Source organism: Prunus avium, chromosome 3 (assembly GCF_965620075.1).
Source record: "Prunus avium chromosome 3, drPruAviu1.hap1.1, whole genome shotgun sequence".
NCBI classification, from domain to species: Eukaryota; Viridiplantae; Streptophyta; class Magnoliopsida; order Rosales; family Rosaceae; genus Prunus; species Prunus avium.
In genome coordinates this window covers 29423178-29445402 of record NC_142286.1, presented here as the reverse complement: position 1 = coordinate 29445402, position 22225 = coordinate 29423178, and the positions used below count along the sequence as shown (strand labels likewise).

The window sequence follows — 22225 nt, the reverse complement described above, 5'->3', positions numbered from 1 at the left end:
ATAAAATATTAAATATTAAGCTAAATACTCTTAACCGCCTAAGTTAACAACAAACGGGAAAAACAAAAATAATTTTCAGGAAGCTTTGATTGTTTTTTCGTTGATAGAGTCTTTAAAATTGACGCCAAAATAACGGTAAAAAAAGGACCAACCCGACCCGTTCCACCTCAGGGTCAGAGGGAGAGAGAGAGAGAAAGGTTAGACGGAAATCATTTGGTTGCTTGCAGTCGACGATGGTCTAGGGTTCTGGTTAGCAAGAGCAGTAGGTCAGCTGCAGAAGCACCATGGCCATGAAATTCCTTCAACTGCTTTTCTTGTTCAGTTTTCACCTTCGTCTCTCATTCTCTGGTGAGCGGTCTTTCTTCCATTTCTCGCTCTCTATCTGTAATTACTTCAATCTCTTTCCAATTTACGCAACTTTTTCTGTTTTTGATCGATTTTGATTATTACTATGTGTTTGGTTGCTAAGAAACTCAAGTGAAAATGGAAACCTTGTTTGTCATATGCTGTTCTCAACTTTGTTGTTTTCCTACATTTCTCACCTTTCACATGAGTCATTTGCTTCCAATGGGCATAATATTTATCTTGCCAATTTGAGCACATATCTAATTCTCATCTGGAATGCCACTGCGGTTTGTAGCTGCTGAGTTTCTGATCTCATTCATTGTGTTATCTTGGAGTTTAGTATCAGTATGAAGTGGTTCTTTTTATTACGAAGCAAGAAGGATTTTGCAATATCAAATTTATAAGGAGAATGATATTAAGTAATATGAAAATCTGGATGCCTCTCAAAGGCTACAAATGGTCTTATTAATAGGTCTATTATACTAAATACATCCATTAGTGAATGGAACTTCAGAATACATATTCATAAAGTACTAATAGTTTATGTATGGTCATAATGATTTAACAATGATTAATAATGGATATTCATAATGTGTTCTTAGCTATGAATATGTATTACGGTGAACTTACACTGAGTGCAACTACTTGAATCAAGAAATCTTATTTCATAGCTGTGTCATTGTATGTCAAAAATATGAGTACTCATTGGAAATGTACATGACAATCTTGATGTTTGTCTTGAACTATAGTTTTATTTTCTTTGAAATTTTAGGACAGACAATAATGATGGAGTCGGTTCCTGATCTTCAGAGTTCAATGTACATGACACTTGATGGATATCCTTGTGTACAGCTACTCAATCTTTCTGGTGTGATTGGTTGTTCAAGTAAGTACTTTTATTTTATTTTTAAAAGAAACATAATTTTATTAAAGTAGGAAAGCTAATTACAAAGAGGGGATAAGGACCACAATCTGGGATAGAACAAGTAACAACAACAAGAAACTACAACTCAAAAAAATATAAAATAGAACAGGCTCGCTAAAGTATTATTTTGTTATCATAGTTCTGTCAAATTTTTTATGTGACGGAACATCTTTATAATGAACCTCTGCGAATTTTTCTTAGATCCTGGAAGAGTGAAGGTTGTCGCTCCGATTATAAGATTAAACAATGCTACTGAGCTGTCTCAGTTATCTGCAGTTTTGCTGTCGGTGGATGAACTTCAAAGTTTTCTTACCAGGTGTCTATATAAGCTTCCATATTTGTATTTATTGTATATTTTGTTTTCACTTTTTTAGGTCTCTTATTTTGTATGCTTTGAACCATGTTATGCAGTAGTGTTGCCAATAACTAACAAATGATGATGGAAAGATATACCTTTTTTTCTTTTTTCAAATATGGCAACGTATGTTTTTACGGATTAGAACGCGTTCTTGTTAACATGTTTTTTTTCTTTCCTTTTTTGTGTTCCATGGGCATTCTACATATCCTTGATAGTTACATGGATTGGTAAAATATGAGGGATTGAAAAGAAGAAAAAAAACCTTTATTGAATGATTGAATAACCCACTTCGTTCTTGTAGATTATATTTAAATGATAGTGGGCCTACTTTGGCTTGTTTTAGTATGTCTTAAGAACTAAATGAATTTTTCTGAAGACAAACTGACAACATGAAAAATGTTTGTCTTGGCATATGTTTACATATATTCAATTGAAGAACGATCTTAGGAATAATTTTCTTGGTAATTTATTAATAGCTCATACAAACAGCAATGTGGTGAGAAATGAGAAGTCGACCTAATTATAATTTCATCTTCTGTTATAAAAGAAACTACTGCTGTGTTTTGGCCATGGTTCAAAATGTACTTCTGTGTTTTGGACTTGGTGGATTATTAAAGTAGAAGCTTTATGTTATTTTTGTGTACTCTGTATTCTTGTTTTCATTATGTAATAGTCTTTTGATGGTTAACTTGAGGATGATGCTTGTAGTAGTCTATTTGTTGCGTTTTATGTAGTTCTTTGGACTAAGAAGTATTGCTTACTTGTAAGATATCTGGCCTGTTTCAGAATATTGAATGATTCGACTTTTGCTAAAAATGTTGCCGGTGTCTTGGTTGAATCAAGCCCTGAGTTCCAAACTAAGTTAAAAGGTAAAGATGCAGTTATATACTAGCCATTGTTTTTTCTGTTCAAATTTTTTTGTTGAAATATTGCTACAATTTTGGTTGAATCAGGGCCTGAGTTCCGAAATAATTTGAAAATGTAAACTTGCAGTCATCTATTTGTCATCTCTCTGTATTTTCTGAATTTCTATAGTTGTTTTTCAATGAGGCTAAGGTAAGTTAACCCTCAGCATTTTTATGGGTGTTGCTGACAGTGGCACTTCATCTTGTTTGTAGGATTCTCTCCAGCTAAAAAGTTCCCACAATCTGAATTTGCTCCTTATCAAAGCATCAACTACGAATGGAACCCAATTGTAAGTTCTTTTATGTATTTGTTTTTATTTTTATCTGTATATATATATGCTGCTAACTAGTGCTTACCTTTTGTTGTAAATATCTTAATGAATCGATAATGTGAGAAGTGATAAAATATTGTACCAAATAAAGCACTTGACTTGCTTAGATAAGCATAAGGCTACTTGACAATCAATTCCAAGGATACAAGTATACTGTTTAAGCGAACAAACTTAGTCTTTTAACATGTTTTTTTTTTTTTTTGGAACTAAATTATTGAGATTAGAGTAATAATTTTAGATCAGAGGATGTTCAATTTTTTACTTTTTTTTCCTCTGACAAATTGAAGCATCAACTTTTTAAAATTTGCAGGGCTCTGGTATAATGTGGAACCCATATAACTTTCCTGTATTCTTACTCTCCCAGAGTAGCACATTGACCCTGCAGGAGGTAATGCAAGAACTTAAAACTTTCCAGTACTATACATAACCCTGGATAGATGTTATAATATTAACTATGATATGCAAGACGGCTTCGCAGGGCTTTGCACTTATGATTATTCCAACAGACAGAGTAATTATGGGTGTTTGACTTATTACTTTGTTAGTTTTAAAAAGGTAGCACTAGTAACCTAAATTATCTTTTAAATCTCTATCAAATCAAAAGAGGAATTATTGTTGACATATATACATGATCTTTTAATTCTTTGTTTTGACGGAGTGCTTCATCTACATGTGGAAAGATTTAATGGTGTGAAAGCTATAATTAAAATACCATAGTAAATTTTTGTGCTTCTTGCATCCTTAACAAATTACAAGAATGGTGTTTTATTGATTTTTTCTGATATATTGTGCACTGAAGAAATTATCAGCTGAAACAAGGGTGTATCTTTCCACCCTATAGATATTTTGGCAAGAAACAATTTTAGTGAGATCTAAAGGTTATTTTTCCCAGTTTTCTTGAAATTTTACGACATTTTGTACCAAAATCCATTGAACTGCGGCAGAATACCGGTATTGCAGGTGTCAAAAAGTATAGGTTGGTGCAGCAGAAAATGAAATCATGTGACGGTGCAATGAGATAATATATTATGTGTTTTTTTCTGACTCAATGTAAAATAGTGAATCAGCTATTTAGGCAAAGTTTGGGTTCTTCGAAATGTGAATAAATACTTAATAAAATAAGGGCAATGTAAGTAAATGTAAAACCGGAATTAAATTGTGGGCTTATATTAAAGTGTGGATTCTTCAATTAAAGTTCTTAGGGTAAATTAAGTTTGTGATAATATCAAATTAAATTTGTTAAGTGTTATTCAGTGGTTTAGTGTAAGTTAGATCTAATTAGTGTAACTAATGTAAATTAACTCCACTTAGTTTGATTTAGATTTACTAGTGTTGCCTATTGTACAATAAGGTTGTAATTAATATGAAATTAGTTATATCAGGTGTTAATTACTGCTAATTAATTAAACTAGTCTTTAGTATATAAAGTGTTGTCAAATATTACAAATTTGATGAACTAAAGATGTATGTATTTTTCTTTCAAAGTTTTTCTAGGTCATAATTGTCATTGTTGCGCTCTTTATTCATCCACATCATAGATTTGTAATTTATGCACAAAATTTTTCAAGTTTATAAGTGTCACTGATGCACTATTAATAACATTTTACATATTTTAAAACGAATTTATTTATTTTTTTTCCCATTCATTTTTAACCATACTTTCATCATTTTCCCTAAATCCAAACTAGCTACTTTCCACAACTTGGACATTTTCAATCTTGTGTGCACTTGATAAAATTTTGATTACTTTTAGTGTCAGATTAATTTTTTTGTAAATTTTTGTTGGTATATTTATTTGTGCTGTCACTTATATTCAGGCTGCCATAAAGAATGAGAAGAACATAAAATCTTATACTGCTGATGTGGCTGAGTTTGATCTGGTGATGCAGGTATAATCTATTATTTCAGCATGATTTTTTATCTGCCACATTTTAATTATTTTACCCTGTGTGTGTTCGCTTAACCTAATATCATAAAATGACCTCTCGTACGCTTGGCTTGGATCAGACAATGAAAGCTGGGACTCATGATTCAGAATCTTGTCTAAAGGAAAATACTTGCCTTCCCTTGGGTGGATACAGGTGAGTTTTCATGTGATCTGTTGTAATAATGAATCAACTTTAGTTATGAATCTATGATCCAGTCAGTTTGCAGTTTATATAGTTGTTTTGTAGAGTATGCTTGTGTTAATACATGTTTGTTTCAAATGATTTACCTCCTTTTGCAAGTACCATAAATGTTCTTATTTGTGCTTTTTTGGAATGGAAAATGGTCAATGATGTTGGTATTGAACCCACTTCAATTTTATTCAAATTTTTATTCTTTATTAGATAGATAGATAAGAGGAATATTTCTATCTTTATTTGTCCTTTACATTTCTTAATTTGTATGAAGTTTAATTTGGGCATCTTGATTATGAAGGGCAGTGTTTGGTCATCGCTTCCCCCAATCAATTTTTCATCATCAGAGCAGTCCAGGCCCATTATACTCGCTGTGGTGTCGATGGATTCAGCTTCATTTTTCCGTGACAAAGGCCTTGGCGCTGACTCCCCTATTTCTGTAAGTTCATTTTTATTTCCTTAAATGTTTTGGCTTCCTAAATGAACATACTCAATTATGTTTGGAACATTTCTTAGGGGCTGATTTCATTGCTGGCAGCAGTTGATGCACTTTCTCACGTGGATGGTCTGGATGACTTTAATAAACAGGTGTGTTATCCGATGGCTTATCCATGCATAAGACAACATTCTGTCAGTTTGTTCATATTGAAGACTTGTTAAATTTTATGGGGGAGAGAACAAACAATGGATGATATCTCATATTTAACATGTAAACTAATCATAGCTGAGTGAAGTTTAGGCATGTGTATGGTCACTTGATTCAAGCATGAACCAGACTATAATTTCTTGAGTTCAGCTCTACCAGAACTGAAGGTGCCTTCTGCATGAGCTAAATGCCCTATCACTTGGGTTATTAGAAAACGCATATTATGTCCTTTCTCTTTTGTTGATATAACTGCTCCTGTTGTAAGATCCTTGAATAGTAGGAAGTATATATTTGCAGATCTCATTTAGGAGGCAACTCAGTCAAGGGAACCACTATTCTTGTTTGTTTCACCATTCAAAAGTTTGGAGTCTTGCTACATGTTAAATGGGTAACAGCATCGTTCTGCTGTCTGCCCAAGTGCTCTATCTCATCACTAGTCATGTATTGTTCTATTTTTGTTTTTGTTTTTTTTGTTTTTTGTTTTGGTAACATTTTTGTGCATTCAGCTAACAAATCACAATGTCCTATGCTGATTGTTGGAATATTCTGTATTTGTTTCCTCAAGTGGCTTCTGTCCAACTCAGATTACAACCTTGTAGGTAGCCCCGAGTATGCTTCCCTTGTTGACCACATTGTAGCTGTGAAATTGATTTATTACTATTCCCCAAACTATACCATTTTCTGAATTTTGGAATTTCTACCTGCAACAGCTTTCGCCTCCTAAATTACATCTGCTACAGTATTTCCTTTATCAGACTTCTTGTTCTTATATTAGTTTACATTTATCAGGGTTTTCAATGTGGCTCATCTTTATTTCAGCAAGGTTCGGTTTATTTCCACAAAAGTTCTTCCCGCATTTCTCCTGAAGCTTGCTATAAAATCGGACAAATCAGTCATGGAACACAATTTATTTATGTGGAGATTTTGTTGACCTTGAGAATCCAGTCTTAGTCTTAATTAAATGTTGCTAATGGTTTCCTCTAAGCGTGTAGTGCTCTTTTATTGGACTTTTAGTGTCATAATAAACTATTGAGGGAATCGTATAAAAAATAAATTATCAAGGGAGAAATGATTGTGTGGTTAGTGTTAGACTCTCCATGTTTTTATTTATTTATGTGTTTATGCATAAAGAGTTTTGTTGTCTTAGTGGTCTTCTCTTGTATACTTGGCTTGCCGCCTCCTTTTTTTTTTTTCAATATTTTTTCTACTAATGCTTAGTTATTACCAATATGAAAAATAAATTTTAAACAAAAGGACTACGCATTTAATTTAATTTTTAAGGGCATATAACATAAAGGGTGTAGTTAGAATGTATTTTTGTGTGCATTCATTTATCTTAAACAATTTTGTATTGTTCTTAGATTTTTGGTAACCATCGATTGCTGCTGACTGCTGTGCATGTAGAATTGTAGTTTTCATGACCTTAAATTTTAATGCAGCTTGTTTTCATTGTTTTCACTGGAGAGGCCTGGGGCTACCTCGGTAGCAGGAGGTTTTTGCTTGAACTTGATCTGCAGTCTGATGCTGTTAGTGGCCTTAATTACTCAATGATTGAGAAGGTATGTATGATTGAAGTCATGTACTGTAATCTGAAGGTTTCTTATACTATTATTGCTCAATTAGTTATACGTCACACAGCCACTCTCCTGGCATTACAAAATTACTAGTTACAAGACTGTCCAGACACAGAATCATCAAACACATTGGTTAGAAGAGGATTTGAGTTTTCCAGTCCCCTCCCTCCGTTTCTGTTCGGGGAGAAATACAGTTATTTTTGTCATGTATGATATGTCATAATAAAGACCCCTCCTCTGTTTCGCTTTCATATTGTCCCAAAAGATACTGTGACACATGTTATGCAAGTTTGAGTTTTATGTCAAGTTACTAAGTTTATTTTCTTGTAATTCACTTGGCTCTTTCACATTATGCATCAGTAAATCTTTCGAGAACCTAACTATTTGGTAATTGGATGATTGAGTGTAGGTCGTGGAAATTGGATCTGTTGGAAAGGGCCTCAACCAAGGAGTTAAGAACTTTTTTGTTCATAGAACTGGGGTGAGAAATTTGTTCCCTAAATTTTAAATTTTATGCATATCCTTGTAACTTGCATTTCATATGTTTAAATGGAGAAGTGGTAAGTTGCATTTCACATGCTTAATTGCAGAATTAAAAAAAGTTCCCTCCCAAAATCGTGCTTACGCTGAAACTTCAGTACCTCCCCTATACATGGCGCAAAGTTGAATACTTGGTTGATCAACCCTTACCATTACTGCATGATCATATCATAATAGAAATAAGTATATTTTCATTTTATAAATAATTTCCATTTCCACCATCGGATCACCAATCATTCATCATTGATGCAAAAATAACCAAATACAAAATTCGCCCTCTATGAAACCTTCAGTAGAAGAAGCTCTTGCTAAGATCAAATAGAGAATCATTCTTCCTTATTATCATCAAAGGGCATTTGCATTCGTATGGTTATATTTTCTAAGGTCAAGATGTTATGTTTTAGGTTTCTTCTGCCACAAATGAGACATTGGATGCTTTAAAGCGTGCCCAAGATTCAATCAAGTCTGAAAGCTTTACAATCTCATCTGCAAATGCTTCAAATCCTGGGATACCTCCATCCTCATTGATGACTTTTCTGAGAAAGGTTTGTAACAGTACAGTTGAAATCCTTACTTTTGTCAGTTACTTCCTAATTCTATGCCTCTGTTTGCTCATGTAATGGCATAATATAATGTGGTGTGGCTTAGACTGAGTTGATAGCCACACCTCCTGTCTTGTAAGGGGTGCTTTTGATAGACTGGATTAAAGTTGTGTTTTGGACTAGTCCCACTTATAAGACTTCCTTGGACTGGATAGCTAGTTCAACTTAAAGGAAAATACAGGTCCCTAGGGTCTTTTTTATTAACAAGTGAACATGAATCTTACAAGAAAACATTCGCATATATATATTTAAATTTGGAAAATAATTCGCATGACTGTACTATGTCGATGGGCTCTAGTACACCAAACACAGGACAATACTAAGTTCAATCCAGTGTTGCGCAATTAACCTATAATTTTATCATCCGGAGCTCCCCCTTGTGGAAGTCTCATTTTCTTGAATCCACTGTATAAGTACTAACTAAAGGAACAATTAAAGTGTTGTGGCTAAAGTATTTCCTGAGCCATATCTTTTAAAAGTTATTTTAGCTGTTTGTTTTCTGTCTTCTGTTTAGGGTCTTAAGTTTGTACCTAGAGACTTTATCTTTCTTTTGGACAGCAGAAACATAAAGAAGAAAATATTTTCTCCTTATGCCTGCTATTTAGGTGTACTATATCATAAAAAGAAGAAAGACTGAGAAGATGTCCTAATATGTTCAAGAAAATTGAAACCATTTTTTTGTTGTTGCTTTCTTTGAACTCTAGTCAATAGCTCCTCTGCTCTTAACAGAACTCTCTAACTTCTGGGGTTGTATTAGAAGATTTTGATACTGTCTTCACCAACAAGTTCTACAACAGTCACCTTGATGATATATGTGAGTTTATTATTATGCTTTTGTTCTTTCTCGATTAATCATCTTAATGCTAAATGGTGATCCCAAATCTATTTTGTTTCATTCTTGCTTCCAATACAGCCAATGTAAACTCTTCAGCAATTGTGGCGGCAGCTTCCCTCGTAGCACGCACCCTTTACATTCTTGCAAGTGACGACAAAAATTTAAGCAGTTCAGCTATAACATCTATCAACGTGAATGATTCACTAGTTGAAGAACTAATGGGTTGCCTGTTGGACTGTGAGCCAGGTCTTTCTTGTGAGCTGGTGAAAAGCTATATATCACCAGCCAATCCCTGCCCGAGCCATTATGTTGGTGTCATCCTTGGTGAACCTTCCTCCCCACCTTATCTTGGATATGTTGATGACATTTCAAGGTTCGTTTGGAATTTCCTGGCCGACAGAACTTCTACTCCAAGGAAAAATGGGGGCTCTGTTTGTTCTCAAAGTCAAGACTGCAGTAATGAGGGTGAAGTATGCATTAGAGCAGAAACTGAGGGAAAGGGAGTCTGCGTTGTCTCCACAACCAGGTAACTAACTAGCTAGGAAATAGAAGTTGCTGATCCATTATAAGAAGCATGCTTAGTTAAGTGGTATTTAGTGTTTGGTGCAATAATGGAATGAACAGTGGTCATAGTCCTAGTTGTGGGGTCTTGCCTGCCTGCGACATCATATTGTTTGTAACTTTGATTATGAGATTCCTCTGTTAGTGCTATAGGCCAACCTTGTATATAATATATGGTGATTCTCTCTCCAAGACGTCTGTCCTTTATTAAATGAAGGTTTTACAATAATGTCAATGAGGTATCAATAACATGTTGATAAATCCATCGATACCTATTTGTTATTGACTTGTTACCTATATGTTATTTCCACCTATTTGTTATTGACTTGTTACCTATATGTTATTGCCAATTCGCCCTTCTATAAATGACGGCCATGCAGAATTTTGAATTAATGCTTGTGTTTGATGATGCAGATATGTTCCAGCATACTCAACACGGTTGAAATATGAATCTGGAACTTGGAATGTGTTGCCTCCAAATAACTCAGACCCCATGGGGCTGGTGGACCCTGTTTGGACAGAAAGTAACTGGGATACGATTGGACTCCGGGTCTACACCGTCCAAAATGCTTCTTTTGATCGTCTTGTCTTACTTGGAAGCATTGTCATTACAGTCTTGTCTTGCTTAGCAATAGTGATTACAAAGGCCTTCGTGATAAAGGCTCTAAAACGTGATTGATAACTTTTGTAAATTGCTATTATGCTCTGCTATATTCTTAGACGGAAATACTAGAGCAAATGTGGCAGTTATTTTAATTACTTCATATCAACTTTTGTAAATCAACAGATTATGCGAATTGAGGACATTGCAATGGCATGGCATAGCTATTACCAAAACGTTTAAGTGTTGCATTAATGGAAAGTAACTTGAATTCGACCCATACCAAATGCATTAAGGAGTTTTTAAAATCTCAGTCACTAGCCTAAACAAAACTTTTAACTTTTAAAAGTTCTAGCTTCTGCTAGTATACAATCCAATTCATTGCAAAATAAGAAGCCGGTAGGGCAACCGTACAAATTAGCAATAGAAATCTCATATCAAATCTGTGATGTTCATCGGCATTTCGTCAATCTGGGTGCTGTAGTACTGTTCAATGTCTCTTAAGATCTTTATATCATCGCTTTTGACAAAGTTTATTGCCACACCCTACAAATAATCAAATACCAAATTGTGATTAAAACTTGCAAACATAAAGCTAATAAACGGTAATCAGCACAACATACTTATAAATACACCTGCATACGAATTAGAATACATGCATACCTTGCGCCCAAAACGACCAGAACGACCAATCCGATGAATATACAGCTCTCGATTGTTTGGAAGATCAAAATTGATAACCAAGGAAACCTGAAAAAGGGCAAAAAAACACCAAAATAATTATTAGAAAATCAATGCAGGAAAAACATCTGTATACGTATAACATGTTAAATTGCTATTAATACTAGAACCAAGGAGAAATTAAAAGCAATGCCATGAAGAGAGTTTAGATTAATCTGATTCTGATGGTTGTTAGACAATTAGAAGAAGAAGAAAAATTAACATACCTGCTGAACATCAAGGCCTCGTGCCCAAACATCTGTTGTGATGAGGACGCGAGAATTGCCACTGCGAAACTCTTGGGTGATAGCATCTCTCTCCTTCTGAGGCATGTCTCCATGCATTGAAGACACCGTAAAGTTATTACTCCGCAGCTTCTCTGTGAGCCAGTCCACCTTTCGCTTTGTGTTGCAGAAAATAACAGCTTGTGTAATTGTAAGAGTATCATAGAGATCACATAGCGTATCAAACTTCCACTCTTCTCTTTCAACGGAGACGAAAAATTGTTTGATTCCCTGTGCAAATCATCAGAAATACAAATTATTAATTCAATTTTACGCCAAATTTGACATTATCACAGTCAAATTATTTGCTTAAGTTGTGCGTATTAGTTACCTCCAAAGTCAACTCATCACGTTTGACAAGGATCCTTACAGGTTCAGTCATAAACTTGTTGGTCATCTCCAAGATTTCATGAGGAAGTGTAGCAGAAATTAAGCAGACCTGCAAAAATATATTACAACTGAATTCAGACAAAAATACTAGCTTTGAACAAGACTTGAGAACATGGTAAAGAAAAAACCGTAAACCTTCCTTGACGTGTTCAGGTTTAGTTTTAGGGTTTATGTTTCGATTAGAAGAAAATTTTACAAGACAAAGATGACTGATACACATACACATAAGAGATCAATCGAAGAGAAAGAAAACCTGGAGGTCAGGTGGAAGATATCGGTAGACATCGTAAATCTGATCCTTGAATACTCTGCTTAACATCTCATCAGACTCGTCCTGAAAAGCCAAACCAAACCAAGGTTAAGAAAATTAAGAAACTAAAACATGAAGGGAAATTAATGAAGAAAGAAGAAGAGACGGTGTGAGAAACTTACGAGAACTAATAATTTAATGGCTCGAGTGCTTAGAGTTCTCCTCTTGATCATGTCAAAGACTCTACCTGGAGTTCCGCAAACCACATGAACTCCATGCTCAAGCTTTCGGATATCCTCACCCACACTTTTGCCTCCAACGCAAGCATGCACTTGTATGTTTATGAAGTTTCCAACTGCTAAGATCACCTTCTCAGTCTGTACCGCCAATTCCCTCGTAGGGGACAATATCAACGCCTGAACCTCTCTGCAGGAGGTGTCCACCATGTGGCAAACGCTGAGGGCAATCATGGAGGTCTTGCCGGTACCCGACTGCGCCTGCGCTATCACATCGTGGCCGTCGATGATGCGCCTCACCGCCCGTTGCTGGATGGCGGAGGGCTTCTCGTAGCCGTATTGGTAGATGCCTCGGAGCACGTCGTCCTTGAGCCCCATCTCATCAAAGCTCATGATTGGCTGTATATCATCTGACGTCACCAACTCCAGCTTCTCCTGCCGTAACATGCAGCTCTGTCTCCTTGCTGTCTCTGCTGCCATGGCTAAAACCTGGACTACTAGGGTTGAGAGTGTATTGGTTATTGGTGAAGAGTTTTGCTTTGAGTCTCAGCCTTGCTTTGATAGATAAACATTTATAGATGCGCGCTTAAATAGAAAATAATAAAACCTGATCAAGGAAGGATGTGTGGATTACTCATATTTTGACCTAATGATTTAGTCCACAATTAAAAGTAAAAACTTAAACCATTTATTTATTTATTTTGTTGGAAAACTTAAAGCATTTGGTGACACGCTTTTTAAAAATAATAAATATGATTGTCACATGGCCCTAAGATAAAAATCTTGGTTTAAGCGGTGTCCATAAAAAAGCCTCGAACATTTTAACAGAAAAAGCATATGCAAACAAAAAACGCTTCGACTGGTGTTATAGGGCTCAACAGAGAATGAAGAGCCCTCCAAAAATAGGCGTATGCCCCAATATGCGGCGCGCACACGGTATTCTTTAGTAAAAGGCGAAAGAATAGTTCGCTTTGTGCTCACCGCAGGGCTCCGTGGTTTACAACTGAGGGCTCAATACGTATATATACTTGCTCTTCGATGCTAGTTTTGCCTTTCTCCGGCGATGTGGGATTTAAGGTTTTCCATCATTCCGCCAGCTGGACTTCAGAAGCATAGTTAGTTCTCAACTTTTTCGCCTTGAAAGGAATAAAAAATACATTTTATGCCCAACAACTGTCTTCGTTAGTCCATTCAGGTCATAGAAACTATTGAAAGGTGAGTTAAACACTGCTTCAAAATGAACCAGACCAGGTTCATATTTCTCCTACGAAACTTCTCTCAACAAATGACTCCATTAGTCCATTCATTCAAGTTCTTGCTGATTAAAATCCGTAATAAAAATACCTGTACGCCGATGAGCTTTGATATATTAGAGTTCTGTTTCAAGTATGTTTAGGATTTCCTAAGTCTAGTTGGGTTAGGGTTTCCTAGATAGATTAGAGCACTTCCATCAATTAGCCCCTTGCCATGACAAGGGGGGCTAGGGCAGCTACTATTCACATAAATAGTATCTGCCCTTGCAAAAAACAATGTGTTTCCAATAGTTGCCATGACAAAGGGCAAACACTATTTATTTTTTTGTTTTTTTCGCAAATTTGCTTACCTAAACAATTAATTTGGATAATATTTTCGGATAAGATTTTTGGGTAGAAAGTGAAAAAAAAAACTTGAAAGTGAAAAAAATATTGAGTAGAAAGTGAATAATAGTTGGAGGAGAAGAAAATGTATGAGGATTTGAAGTTAAAACTGAAGAGTATTGGTTGGTATTTATAGGAAAAATACATTAATTTTTGGGTTTTTTTTAAAAAAAAAATCAAATTTTTTTCATTATTTTATTGCCAAAAAATAATAATAATAATTTGAGAACTGACGTCATCCCAAAACTCAAGCTGGACCTCAGGCTCGCCTTGCCCTCGAGCCAACCTAGGCTCGTGGACCCCACCTTCTGCCCAGGCCAGCCTTTGCTGTTGGAAACCCTTTTTTTGCCCAAACCCGCCCCCCCAGCCCGAGCCCAGCCTCCACTGTTGTAAATGCTCTTAGAGTTGGGGTTTGCATAAAGCTACCGACACCACCTTGTTTACCAACTTGGCAGATGATGTAGCATTACCACGTCATCTTTTCTTAACTATTTAGTTAGTCCCAAAAAATTAAAAATCTACAAAAATTTTAAAAAAAGTTAAAAAAGAAATCTGATATACCCCCCCCCCTTCATCCTGAGATCTGCCATGGCCTCCGTTCTTCCACAAATATATCATGATTTCCGTCTAATCAAGGAAAAAACAAACAGATCCAAAATTTATCACACTTAACATATATACTCTATTGTTTGTTTGCATCTATATAACCAATTTAGATTTTATCGATGTTGAGAAAATTATAGGCCCTCCGTGAAACAACTAGGAAGCTATTGAAAAGGCTTGAATCTCAAAATAGTTTTGTTTCATGTATCGAAAGTCTGTTGCATTTGAAGGATAGGTGAGTACAGAAAACGACATCTAATCTATATGTAAAGGACCAAGTTTCAGGCTTTAAAACCCTAGAAACATTACGGCAACAGTAGAGGAGAGGAAACTAAAGATCAAAGAACTATAGCCAATGGCATTTGAAGACTGAGGAAAATGATATTCACAGAGAACGAAAACAAATCCAAAAAATTTCACACTTCATATATAACATATCGTGGATTAGGAAATTGGATCTCAATGGTCATGGCATATTTGGGGGAATGAAGGTCATGTTATGTTATATATTGATAAAAGATTAAACGTAACTCCTGAAGCTACACAATATAAACCAAGGATATGAGAGGTGCTCCTATTGATACACCTCTGAAAACAAAAACATGAATGAAAAGGTTTAATATCAACCTTATTACAAGCCAAATTCTAGTTCAGCCCGCTTCAGAATAGATGTCACTCTAACAAAATATTCTGGTTCTCTTTCTTTAATATCCTCAAGCATCCTCGATTCATGTTCTTCTGCCTGAACAGAAGAAGCAGACAGCATTAGGAAACCCGAATCCAAGTACAGAAAAAAGTAATTAAATGATGGTTTTAAATAAAATTGAGGAACATTTCTGCAAAATGAATTTGTCTCCATCAGAGAGGAAAGCAAATTTAAACTTCTATGTACTAATTGGAACCAAAAAGAAAATGCTAGTTTAAAGCTTCCTATAGTAATGCCAATATATTCAACCATTGACTGCAGAACTCAACCTTTAGCATTCAGAAAGGATAGAACTTGATCTATGAAACTGTGACATGAACATAAAAATAATAAAATAAAACTATTGTAAGCAAAAGAAAGTTAGCTTGCACTTGCATTTTCTGAAACAACAAAATTAATCAATACACAGCTGGCTTCCAAGGTTTAACGAAGCACTGCTAATATACCATACCTCTTTAAATTTCAAAAGAATTAGGTTGGCCACAGATGCCGGCTTTTCCTGGTCCCACCTGGAAACAAATGGAAAAGAAGATCAATAACCTCAGTGATAAATACGTCGATTTAATATTTAAAAGATTTGTGAGATTCAAACAACCTAAAAGTTATATGTAATAGTAGTACAAGAGAAAATCCATACCTCACAAGCATTAACTCATTTACCGATCGCCACATACCACGCCCAACATCTTTAGCAAACGGTTCTCTTGCACTTCTTCCATGCCACAACTCTTTTACAACAAACATCACTTCCTCAACATCTACCTAATAAAATCGCAATGGGTAAACAGCATTACTAAGATGAGTTTTCTAAGACAATATGAACAATTAATTACAAAAGATTGTAATTCTGATTGACAAGCAATCAGTTTTATTATTTTCTTTTGTCTGCATCGAGTAAAATTCGATGCTCTTAATTTGTGGTCACATTAACTATAGCTAACCCACTGACTGATAATTGTACTTGGAATGGAAAAGAACATCAAAACATTACTAGGTCCAACAACCAAAAACAGAATTTTGGCATAAAATGTCAACTGCAACTTAGAAAAATGACAGGAAATACAATCCTAGTTCGTTCATTGTTCCATCTGACTTAAATATTAATGAGGATTACAGAGTATAACTGCAGCTGGCTAAATCAAAATAACGGAGATTCCAATGGTTAGAAGCTCCACAAACCATTTGGGATGGCTTCTTGTATGGGCTAATCACCGATGATCTTTGAAGGAAATTCATCGTACGTGCCTAAAAGAAGAAAATGTTTGATTCCACCATAACTTAGATTCACTCTTGGAATCAATTGAGGGATGCACTCCTGTCTCTTCCATGCTGTTAAACCTATAGGTAGCTCTTAAATACTAATTTATTACCTAATATAATGAATACCAGAAAAATGATAAAAAAAATTAAAATCCAACAGCTCCACAACCCTAGTACAGATGAAGCAGTTAAGAACAAAACTTAAATCATCCCAATACAAAACATGAAAGAACTTAAAACAGCCATAGCCATCCCAAAACAACCAACAGCAAAGTAACCTCAAAGGAGCAAATTTAAAATTTGAAGGAAACCTTTCCATACCTGGACTTGCAAGGCAGTGCCGTACAATGACTCCTCATGCTCAATAAGGCGTTGGTGAAGCATCCGGTAATGGTCAATATCCAAATTTACAATAGGTTCCGTTTGAACTTGCAATCCTGCCAGTTGTGTCAAAACATAGGAGGCCATGACCTGTCCAAATATTGCAGGGATGGTACCCAGAACAGGTATTATACGAACCCTAAACCCCGGTAGTATCTGATATCATGGTAAGAGAACAGAATGTCAAACCACAAATTGTTAACCAGGGGAGAGAACAACTACTATGGAGCTCCATATGGTAATGTGGTTTCAGTGCAGAGAAAATTATAGAAGTTTTGGATTTCTTGACAACATTAAAGGGTGTACACGCCACAGACTAACAGCACTTGGAAGTCTGTATAATTCATTGAAAGTAACAAATCTTCCAAACTAAAAAACATCAACACCTGATAATCTGAAGGGTTTTCTTCTTCTCCACTTGGTCCTTTAAATGGAAGAAGCTTTGCCTTAGGTTTCTCTAATGAAAATACAACAGTAATGCCACCTTCAATGCCATGATCCCTCCTCAAACGGTGTCTTACCTGGAAATTACAAACTCGATAAGGAGCTATAAGATCAATGCCAAGTATCCATCATTATCTGGAAATATAGCATACTAGAATGTCTGAAAAAAGAACATTACCCAACAAATAAATTATAAAGGCATTTTCTATAGGAAATTGAACATTTTTACTAATTAATATAAAATATGAAGTACAAGTTGAGGAACAACTGACTACTGCTACAAGAATTATACACACAATCATTTCGAAAAGACAAGAACATGAAAGGCTTTTGGGAACTACAGGCATCTAATAAAGAACATTTTACTGCAAAAAATATAAAAATTAACATCCACTAAGAAAAATCATATACCGTTGTTTAGAAATAGCAAACTATCAAAAAACATAAAATAAAATAATAAAAACTGTAGTTAAAATAAGCTAAGATCATTACAGCTCGTGATAATGGGTCATTTGTTGATTGTCTTAAATCAGCAATGCGTATTCTGGTGGGGTCAGCTCTAGCACCAGCTCCTGTTGCCGATAGTACCTTCAAACCCCTACGTACACACGCAGCAAGAAGTGCCACCTATTACATATGTGGCAAATCAAGAATTTAAAGATGAAGCAAATCAAGAATTTAAAGATGAACTTTCAGTTCTTAATGGGATACATTAATAATTTCTAATGATATAGGGTAAACAGAAAACAGTACTTGGAAAAACAAATACTGAAAAGATATCTGTCGACGCTTTCTCCAATGTGGGATGAATGTAGTGGGATTATAGCAGTATGTGAGTTCCAACCAATCGGTGAATTTTCACAGATCGATCAACACTCATGTCTTGCAACAATCTTGCAACAAACATCACACCTTGGAGAAAAAATAAATATAATATTATATATACATCTGCCAGTACACTTGCATTATTTTTAGGTGCAGCTCTGTATATCCTCGCAAGTACAGCGCTTTCTAATGGACTATGGGATGCTTAGTTCATGAAAGAGGGCTGTACAGAATAACAAAAATATATAGCCAGAATAGAGGCACATAAAATGATTTGTCACCTAAAGCATAAATCAAGCAAATCATCTGAGAAAGGTCCATTAGTTCTTATTTGCATATAAAGTCACACATACATGTCTATTACATAGTGTGCGCAGGGGAAGGATATAATCTGCATCTATAAATTAAAGTGACCAAGCACTTGCTCGCATTGCATAACTAGCAACACTTCAAATATCACAGACCCAGTTGGCAGCCAGACTTCTCCTCTAAGAGGTCACCCCAAGTTCAAATCCACTACCCAAATGTCATAACTGATGGATGAAGTTAATTAAGTTATGGTCACTGTGCTTTATCAAACTAAAAACTAATGGACCTTGTCTCAAACTGATCTATAGACCATGGAAGATGTATGGAAAATGAAAGACAATACAGAGGATATTATAAATATATATACTCTAAAAGTTTAGTAGTTATGTATTGTAAATGATAAATCTGAATTAAAAAAGTGGATAAAATAAAATGCTTCAGAATAAATTGGCAGAAGAGGTACCTTTGTATCAATGTTATCAATACAGTCTAAAACAAAATCAGGATGACCTGAAAGAATTTCCTCTTCTGTTGAAGCATCGTATAATAGAACTTTTGCTTCTATCTGGCACTCTGGGAATATTGACAAGAAATGCTCTTTCAGACACTGCGCTTTTGGGATACCAACATCTGCTCTTGTTGCAACAGCATGTCGATTGAGTGATGAAACTGACACCTTATAATGAAATCAACATATAAGTAAAGATTTCAGGCAGGAGTTAGATTACAAGATTTGAAGAGATGGAGATTGGAGATTAAGAGGAGAAGGATGCTACACTAAAACTAGGGGCCGGACTCTTCTATGACATTTATACAGATACTGTTCAAAGTAGATAGGAACCCACTTACAAACGTAAGTTGTGGGTCTCACACAATAATATACACTCCCCTCCAAGCTGGAGAAAACGAGTCAACCATGTCTAGTCATAATATCATCTAGCTGATCAAACGGCTCATAAGAGGTGACAACATCATTATATCACAACAAAAGGACTACATTCATGAAAGACTTGGTTACTATTAAAGAAAATGGTTGCCTATTAAGATTCTCTAACAAAGTTATATCTTAATATAATTGTCAAATATATCATTATTTGTGAGTTTAAAAAAGTTATTTTTCACGTTTCAACCCCCTAACCATAAATTCCTGGCTTTCCTCCTGCTTATGCTTGCGCTGTGAAACAATGAAGCCTTTCTTGGAATGATCACTCTCAAAACAAAGAAAATGGTAAAGACCCAAAATCCTTTGTATGTAAATGACAAGAAACTTAAACCTTTATATCAACAATACCAACATAATTATTCCCCGAAATTTTAAGTTAAAGAAACAAAAATGACCTGAGCTAATTATCACAGAATTTGGGACATTATTAAGAGAGAGAGAGAGAATGAAACTTAACAGGCTAGGCAAACCCAAAAGGATTAAAAGAAGTCAAGTCATACACAGAGATACCTGATCAAAGTCCACAAGGAGGAGCTTGCCAATCCCTGATCGCAAAAGCATAGATGCAGCATGACTTCCAACTCCACCAAGACCAATGACCACAACATAGGATGCAGTCACTTTTTGTTGAGGCTCAAGTCCGAAGAATTGAATGTTCCTATGAAACCAAAAGATAGCACATATAACTAGTCAACCACATCAGAATATCCTACCTAACAAAAGAAGTTTTCAAACATTCCACCCTCAACCTCACTCCAGAAACAGTCAGTTTGCACAAACACAGAAAAAAAAAAAAGATACATATTCATAATGTCATGATGCCTGTAGTCAATTTTCAATAGAAAAGGAAATGTAAATAAACAATCCATATTTTCCATTTTGACCCTGAAAAACAGAACAAGATTTTACTAACATTGACGCTGAGCACTTGTTTGGGCCCACTCCGCTGTATTTAGCATGATCTGAATATATAAATGTTGTCTGCTATATATGTGGCACACAAATGATACATGTTGCTCTTAGTATTTTTCAAATTCCAGCTAACTATACCATGCTAGCTTTTCGTATAATATATTATTTTCCTCAGTGGTGAAGTATGTATACCTCTTTAGTTGTTCAGAAACTATCTCATCACTTAGAAGGTCCAGACCAGCCATCCTACTATTTCCATTCCCAGTAACTGCACAACAATTTGTATGTGTCTTTCATAAAAACCCTTTACCTATAATAACAATAAATAAATAAATAATCGAAAAAACACTACAGATTTTGTTTCTCTGTAACTTGAGTCAGTTTGGTAACTTACCATTCAATTCAACTCCCTTTTCATTGCATTGTTTCACAGTCCGTCTGCAAAAGAAGCAGATAAAGTTAACACCTCTCACCAGTTAGCATCATATTCATATCAAAATCAAAAGAATCATCACCACCTTGCTCGAAGCTTCAAGAGAAAGATGGTGGAAACAGAGCCTAGCAGAGCTCCGGCTCCGAGCAATGCCAAGAACTTTGCTCTCTCCTCCATCTTTCGTCGCCCTCCCTCCCTCCAACTTTTTCTTCTTTTCTTTTCTTTGATTTTCTCTGGCACCAAACGACACAATCACCCAACCAGAAGCTTATTAGCCGCGAATGTAATAAGAGAGACTGAGAGAGTCTGTGATGAGGGTTTTCATTTTTCACACTGCGCTTGGCGGGGACAGGGTTTTAGACATTGCTCCTCTGTGGTGGTAATCGAGTTCACAGTGCTAGTCTACCCGACCCGACTTAAATGGGCTTCGTTAGGGGCAAAACAGGCCCCTCTGATATGGGCCTTGCAAGTGATCAAGAAATTAGCGTGCACTCGCAAATTTGTTATTGGAAAAAATGCTAGATAGACCACATTATTGTATTTTCTTGTGCGTTATTTTTCAATAGAGGTGCATAGATTGTCTCCGAGCCATTGATGCAAGTGTAGGTCCTACTGCATCAATAGTTGGGAGTTCGTCACAACCTCGTAGTCGAGCCAAAGAATTTTTGAATGATTGTAAAATTCTTTGGGTCGATTATGAGGTTGTGCCGAACTCCCAACTATTGATGCAGTAGGACCTACACTTGCATCAATGGCTCGGAGACAATCTATGCATATCCTCTAACGTGAGTATAAATACAGCACAAACCAAAAACTAAACAAATAATGAACTGAATTTTGTAGTTGTTGAAAACAAAAGAAGTATGAACGCAAGGCTTTCCAATCATTAACTGCTCTAGTGCCATATACATGCGCATAAATATTAATTTTTGAACAGAAACTTGAGTCTTGGCAACGTGGGTTTCCATTAGGAAACTCAGTGTGTAATGGTATCAGCAGTTTCAATTTGTAATAGCAGCTAGTGCTCCACCAAAATTAAAGAATTAAAGTCGCTTTTGAGCGCCGACTAGCCCACACAATGCTCTATCTACCTAAACTCCAACCACCTGTTTAGGATAAACAACAACATAAACAAGGTTCCATTTAAGCACAAAGTTTGGAGTCCTTATCAGAAAATTGCACTAAATTCTCAGCCAGTGAGTATGGAGTCCTTATCAGAAAATTGCACGAAGTTTGGAGTCCTTATCCCAAACTCCCCTTTAAATCTTAAATTTGTAATGCTTTATTATATATATAAACTGAAGCAATTTTTGCAACCAGCGGTTGACTAAAGCAATGACACTATGACATAGGAGAAGAAGAAGAAAGATTGAAGCACTGAGTCCAGAATCAATCATTTAACTTATCAAACCGTTCAATTATGTTTAATTTCTTTAAAAGGTTTATTATCACAAAAGGTCCCTAAGGTTTACGAAACTATCAGATTTCATCCTTAATGTTTTTTTGTGTCATTAGTGGTCCTCAAGGTTAGTATGTATGATCACAAAT

General features: G+C 35.5%; 3 protein-coding genes and 1 non-coding gene across 5 annotated transcripts; 1 reads left to right on the top strand and 3 right to left on the bottom strand.

Annotated features, from left to right (window-relative positions):
* Window positions 1-63: 63 nt before the first annotated feature.
* On the top strand, window positions 64-10580 carry LOC110771013 (Zn-dependent exopeptidases superfamily protein). The gene is made up of 16 exons (XM_021975239.2): window positions 64-348; window positions 1118-1231; window positions 1472-1586; window positions 2415-2497; window positions 2747-2823; window positions 3176-3253; window positions 4683-4754; window positions 4873-4946; window positions 5292-5424; window positions 5502-5573; window positions 7071-7190; window positions 7615-7686; window positions 8150-8290; window positions 9077-9161; window positions 9261-9708; window positions 10158-10580. Exons 1-16 carry the CDS (start codon window positions 285-287, stop codon window positions 10420-10422), a joined length of 2013 nt encoding a protein of 670 aa, XP_021830931.1. The 5' UTR covers window positions 64-284; the 3' UTR covers window positions 10423-10580.
* A 37-nt stretch (window positions 10581-10617) lies between these two features.
* On the bottom strand, window positions 10618-12762 carry LOC110771016 (eukaryotic initiation factor 4A-3-like). The gene is made up of 6 exons (XM_021975245.2): window positions 12171-12762; window positions 11992-12072; window positions 11680-11787; window positions 11292-11579; window positions 11008-11094; window positions 10618-10890 (listed from the first exon to the last, which is right to left on the bottom strand). The coding sequence occupies exons 1-6, from the start codon at window positions 12702-12704 to the stop codon at window positions 10777-10779; spliced, it is 1212 nt and encodes a 403-aa protein (XP_021830937.2). The 5' UTR covers window positions 12705-12762; the 3' UTR covers window positions 10618-10776.
* Window positions 12763-13094: 332 nt separating this feature from the next.
* LOC148295907 (U5 spliceosomal RNA) lies at window positions 13095-13214 on the bottom strand. The gene has a single exon (XR_015834879.1). It is a non-coding gene; the product is annotated as a U5 spliceosomal RNA (small nuclear RNA).
* Window positions 13215-14940: 1726 nt separating this feature from the next.
* LOC110771020 (NAD(P)-binding Rossmann-fold superfamily protein) lies at window positions 14941-21040 on the bottom strand. 2 transcript variants are annotated; one of them, XM_021975255.2, is made up of 11 exons: window positions 20763-21040; window positions 20639-20682; window positions 20437-20512; window positions 19843-19990; window positions 18853-19065; window positions 17748-17882; window positions 17198-17332; window positions 16752-16967; window positions 15808-15932; window positions 15622-15679; window positions 14941-15206 (listed from the first exon to the last, which is right to left on the bottom strand). In XM_021975255.2, exons 1-11 carry the CDS (start codon window positions 20852-20854, stop codon window positions 15096-15098), a joined length of 1353 nt encoding a protein of 450 aa, XP_021830947.2. In that variant the 5' UTR covers window positions 20855-21040; the 3' UTR covers window positions 14941-15095. The 2 variants fall into 2 exon arrangements, with proteins under 2 accessions (XP_021830947.2, XP_021830948.2); XM_021975256.2 differs by having other exon boundaries at window positions 20437-20554; window positions 20763-20854.
* Between the last annotated feature and the right edge of the window lie 1185 nt (window positions 21041-22225).